This window comes from Sycon ciliatum, chromosome 9 (genome assembly GCF_964019385.1).
Source record: "Sycon ciliatum chromosome 9, ocSycCili1.1, whole genome shotgun sequence".
Lineage (NCBI taxonomy): Eukaryota > Metazoa > Porifera > Calcarea > Leucosolenida > Sycettidae > Sycon > Sycon ciliatum.
Genome location: NC_088651.1, coordinates 20,429,836 through 20,435,333, shown reverse-complemented (window position 1 = coordinate 20,435,333; position 5,498 = coordinate 20,429,836). Strand labels below are relative to the sequence as shown.

Sequence of the window (5,498 nt, the reverse complement as noted above, 5' to 3'; positions counted from 1 at the left end):
GCCTAAAAAAATTGAAAAATTGATAACATCCTATGCTTTTTTGCCGTCAGATACGGATAGCGCCAGGCGTGACACAAACAAACAAACAAACACACAAACAAACAAATACCAAATTAAAGCTGTGTGGACCCTGGCTAGCGCCAGACGTTACTGAAGTAACGTCTTCTGCATAGCTACGGGAATAAATGCTTCATCTATTCTTGCTGCAATAAATAATATGATGGCGAAACGAGCAAAACAACCAGTAGGACCATTGATTCTGGCATTACTATTAGAATTTCTAACAAGGACCAGAACCGTATCGATGGTAATCACAGTCCCAAAAATTAGATTTTTTCAAGACCAAGTTGATGGCTCCGAAACATGCATTTTTAATGTTCGCTACTGACTGGCTCCATTGTAAAGTTTTCCGGAGAATGTTTTGAATTGGAAATCGTGAACATGCCACCCTGCTTCACATATCCAACCGGGGATGTGGCTGTCATGGGGTTTCTTCATTGTTGGTTCAGAGAAGTACCTAAAATCCTGGCCTGCGTCCGCAAGAACATGGAGACACTCGATGACATGCCGCAGTTTCCCTCCACATAAGGAATCATCGGAAAACTAATAGTCCTGTCGTTTTTTTACTGGGGTTGGCGAGTGTCCTGACAAGGGGTTGCTCACCAATACCATACATCATCATTGCCAAGGGCAGTCTCGCTTGGTTCCCTCACGACTGTGCAGGACATGGATGGAGTTGGCGCCTGCCCCACGAAGCACAACGACCGGAAACCGACGAAATAAGTCAAACAGAAACGCTGAACGCCTAGGCTAAAGCACACGACAGTTCCATAAGGTGGCAGTTCGACTAACAGAGTTGAAGTCGTTAAGGGAATCAGCGAGGAGGTGGGACACTGTTTCGGGATCATCGAAGACATCCTTCATCGCATGGACTGCCGACACTGTTACATGACTGTACTATGGTACAAAAACGTACAACAGGCAACTCTTGAACTTTTGTACTACTTTCCTGTAGAATAGGTCCAAATCGTAGGCCAAATCGCTTGTGGCATCGCAGACGTAGTCGTTGAACCAAGCTAAACTACATGAACTTTACTTTGGAGATGGCACAGTTGCCGGTGTTGCGTGGGCGGTTAGATGCCCAGTTGAGCTACATGACAATCATGATGCATGCACTCGAGCAGGAAACGCGTAGGGACCTCTTGTCTTCTCCCAGACGATGAATGCTCACCACTAACTGCATTGTACTTACACAAATGCAAGTGGTACTTTGATGACACAGTCCTGGAAAATAACTCTACTATGATATACCAGTTAGCCAGAGCTGTACAGCTTTCGAACAGACAGTAGACTCTTTGCAAAGCAGCCGATCAGATCCGTTTTTCTTCCTCCAAGTACAGCAGAAACTTGCGTACCTACCCGATATCACCAGTTACCAACTTCCCTTCCGCTCAGTTAGGTAAGCGTGTAGGATGTAGACGCAATAGAATCTCTATCTTTAGTTCATGTTGTGCTTATTGAAAAAATGTTGATTTACTTTCTTCAAAACACAGTCAGCGACACTCTGCGCTGCTTCCTCCGTGAGGGCTTGCTCTTTTCTGGCCGACATGGGTTCTCATTTGACTAAATCGAGACTGCCAGACAGTGCCTAAGAGAAATCCACTGAGAATGCAACACTGCAAGCCTGCACGGATGCACAAATCATTTCGGAAATTAGTGTAATGTGAAGTCAAGGCAGCAGGAAAGCGGGAGGTTCAGTGAGGAGCAAGGAGTTTTCAGCTTGAAACTACTGACTGTCGTTTTTATGCTTTCTTATTCCCTTTTCTGCTGATTTTATGAAAATGTATGGAATGGCAGCCACTAAGGTGAAATGTTTTAGCTGGAGTATAAAAGTTCCAAGATTTTCCACTCTTGGCTTTACATGTAGTTATCGTGAGGTAGTCTGATCAAATGTTCTTAAGGTGTGCAGGAATGAACTCGGATGGAGAGCTTGTAAAGCCTTGGCCTTCTCTCTTTGTATAAATGATATTAATTAAAATGAAAAATATACTTGTGACTTGCTGGTTTTTGTATTCGTTCTGTAAGCATTATTGTGTTGCATTATGTTTGCAATTTTGTGTTCTTGTTGGTAGCAGGTAGATAGCCCCATAGATCAAGTATCGGACAACTAGAACTATAGGCCTACCCTGACAATGGATGTCCCTGAATCAGTAGCGAATGGACTGGAAAGTGTAAAGTTTGATGTGTGGCAAGACATCTTGTTGACAATGTTGTCTATTCAAGACATATTTCAGCTCTGTGGTGTAAGCAAATCCATGCAACGGTTGCTGCTGAATGAGTACACGTTCAGACGACTTTGTGTGGTGAGTAATAATGCATTATTCCTGTTTTGGTGTGTGTATTAATTTATGTGCGTATGTGAGTGAGTGGAGGTGTGAATTGCATGTAAACAGTAGGAAGAATAACGCTATAAAGCCCGACATACAGGATTCTCATACAAAAATATCCATCTTTACTCTACTTTGCTTGAACTTGTAATCTCTGGTCTGTATATCACTTGACGAAAAGGCACGACATTTTGTTCGTGAACCCCATTTCATAAGGGTGTTGCCGAGCCTGCAGTTTGTGCTACTACTCCAAAGTATACATTTACCTTTTCATCTAAAAAAAAGTCACGGTTCGCGTGAGACTCGACCTGAAGCCGAGCTTTCCGCATCCGTAGGAACGCCACTATCCTTCAAAGATCAAGGCGCAGATGCAGCACCTATTTTGGAGGAAAGTGAGTAGATCAGCTCACCAGAATGTGGTCAAAGACCGCAAAAATCCCATTCACTGGATCCATGCTTTCCTAGGAATCCTCTAAAACATTAACGTGAAAGTTTACATTGTCTTTTTTGTCCCGTCCATGCAGCAACGCTATCATCTCAGTCCACATTTGAAAGTGCCATATATTCGAGTTGCAAAAATTATGTTTATCGCTCACAAAGTAGCCAGTATTGCCTTCAACGTCGATGAAAGGATATTTAATACAGACAATACTTTTAAATTGATGGTGAAAATGTTTGTCCGAATATTGAGCCTGGCGTTGAAGCCATTCGCCTTTGCTAGCCTCAGACCGAGCTGGACAAATGCTGCTTTACTTTATCCACTTGTTGAAGGGAGTAGCTTGTACTCTCTGGCGGCTTCTCTGTTCTTACCGAACATTTCTTCAAATAAACTCCTGAACAGATGCACGCCTATCAATCCAGAGAGACCGGTAGGCAGAACGAAGTACCGGCTAAAAGATGTAACGGATGTATTGCTCGAAGATTGTGGTTCGCTGGAACAGTACCAAGAGGCCATCATCACCAATTTGGACGAAGATATCCACAAACTGGAGGAATACATGCCGTCTGCGAATCGATCATCGAGGCTTGTTGGGCTTGCAAATGGACTTCACAGCTTGGCCACGATCGAAACAAGAATATGTTCATACCTGGAATTTGATCGCTTTAATCACTCTGCATTCTTTCCTTTGGCATGGACGTATAATCCTTATTTGCAATGGGCTTTTGTACATGATATTAATCACAAATTGGATACTTCCAACCCAGTGATTGTTACTGATGAATGGATTGACATGTTTTCAGAAGTCACAATCAATCATTCCGTTCTCACCCTTCTGATAACGCGAAAACTACGCACTTCTCAGGCAGACGATTACTTCACAGCTATGATAGAGTACGAAGACGGATTGAGATGTTTGCCGCAGTCCAGACGCCCCAATCGTCACGACTTATACCTAGGCTTGGGAGACTTTCTCCTTTCGTCGTCACAAGGACAGCAAAATCATATTGAATGGACGAAAGCGGAATTGGTCGAAGCTATGGTGCGATATGGCAATGAACTACTCTAGGCAAGCAGCTACCCGGCCGTGGAGTACGAAGAGCTGAGATATATCCTCACCAGCTCATTTGCATTATTCACAACATATCTTTCATACCCAAGTAGTATCAATGTCTACCTCTATTTGTGAACAATGCTCACCTTTGGTTCTGCCCAATTTCCTCTTACTTAGTTTGACGTCATTAATATCGAGTTAAGAACCTTACAATTTTATATTGTTTCCATGCGCTCTATTATTATGTGTGCATATGAAGTTTAACATGTGCGTATTTTACCTACTGAACAGCTAACGCTTGTCATAAATGCGATATTGATTTTGACTGTATTACCCCGTCCCTCACAAAAATCAGACAACAAAGAGGCATCTTTGGATCATTGATAAACACTAGTTTCGAAATAACTGGTTTGAAGCACAAAGTTGAGCTGAGGTTAGCTCAACGGGGAGGTGCAGTGATAATTATAGGTTAGTGCATGTCAGGGAGGGCCTTATGGCTTGTTAGTGCCCGACAGGTTAGCCCGAGGGCCGTAGGCCCGAGGGCTAACCTGAAGGGCACAAACAAGCCATAAGACTCTCCCTGCCATGCACTAACTATTTTAGAACGAGGTTACATGCATTATCTCACTTCCATTATACTTGTGTACCACTATATTGGGTAGTTTTGTGGTTTGTGTGCAGAGAGACTTGGTGTGGTATGAAAGAATATTTTCTTCTGGTAAGTTATGGTAACTCAGCACCACTTAGGACTACTAAAAGTAGAATGGAAGCAAATGAAATGCTGGGCTCTTATTGCGAGCTTCATTCTTATTCATATACATGTATGTAGCTTGTGGAGCTATTTAGGGGCTTTGAGAGCCCCTTGTCGATAACTGTAATGACTTTGATCCTCGCTTTTTATAGGTTTACGCAAGCTGTTGACAAAGAAAATTCGTACAGATGAAAGAATACGGGAGGCAAAAACCGTACACACTTCTGAATTGCGTAGCTTTTAGTAGTACACCGTACACGTTATGCAGAGTTCATTATCTGCACCGTACTATTATGCATACAGGGAGTTGTACGCACCAGTTTAGAGTATATTCAGCGGGCTTTAAACTAATCCAAGGCTCTCGACGCGTCATCAAGAGTAGTAAAATAACGATTGAGCGGGCTTTAAACTCTGATAAGGCCCTTGGCGGGAATGTCGCTGATTGGTCGTTTCCTGGACAACGAGACAGACCTCGTTCTAAACGTTTAAAAAAAAGAGAAACAGTGACATGCCCCCCCCCCCCCACACACACACGGACAGTATGTATAGGCATAACGAACGGTCTTTTCCTGTTAGCTCTGTTTGTCCAATACATGAGATAAAACGTCTTTCTTGTTGTTTTTCATTCTCCATGTAGCTGCTTTCACCCATTGGCTTGTTTCGTATGAAGCAAACAAGTTACTGATCCTCTCCACAATGGAAATTTTCCCTCATATTCGAATATATTTTGCAAACTCGGTCAATGGGTCCTTGAACCTTTCCCCCCAGATTGGGAACTGCCAACGATAGTATGCCACTGACCAGTGCCTTACTTGTAACGTACCAATGTACAATGAATATGAGTGTAGCGGGCCGCAGTCTCTCCGC

General features: G+C 43.1%; 1 protein-coding gene across 2 annotated transcripts; it reads left to right on the top strand.

Moving 5' to 3' along the window:
- Positions 1-1,365: 1,365 nt before the first annotated feature.
- LOC135824817 (uncharacterized) lies at positions 1,366-4,243 on the top strand. Of its 2 annotated transcripts, none has more exons than XM_065337533.1 (3): positions 1,366-1,459; positions 2,136-2,363; positions 2,912-4,243. In XM_065337533.1, the coding sequence occupies exons 2-3, from the start codon at positions 2,193-2,195 to the stop codon at positions 3,893-3,895; spliced, it is 1,155 nt and encodes a 384-aa protein (XP_065193605.1). In that variant the 5' UTR covers positions 1,366-1,459; positions 2,136-2,192; the 3' UTR covers positions 3,896-4,243. The 2 variants fall into 2 exon arrangements, with proteins under 2 accessions (XP_065193605.1, XP_065193606.1); XM_065337534.1 differs by having other exon boundaries at positions 2,133-2,363.
- The last annotated feature ends 1,255 nt before the right edge of the window (positions 4,244-5,498 follow it).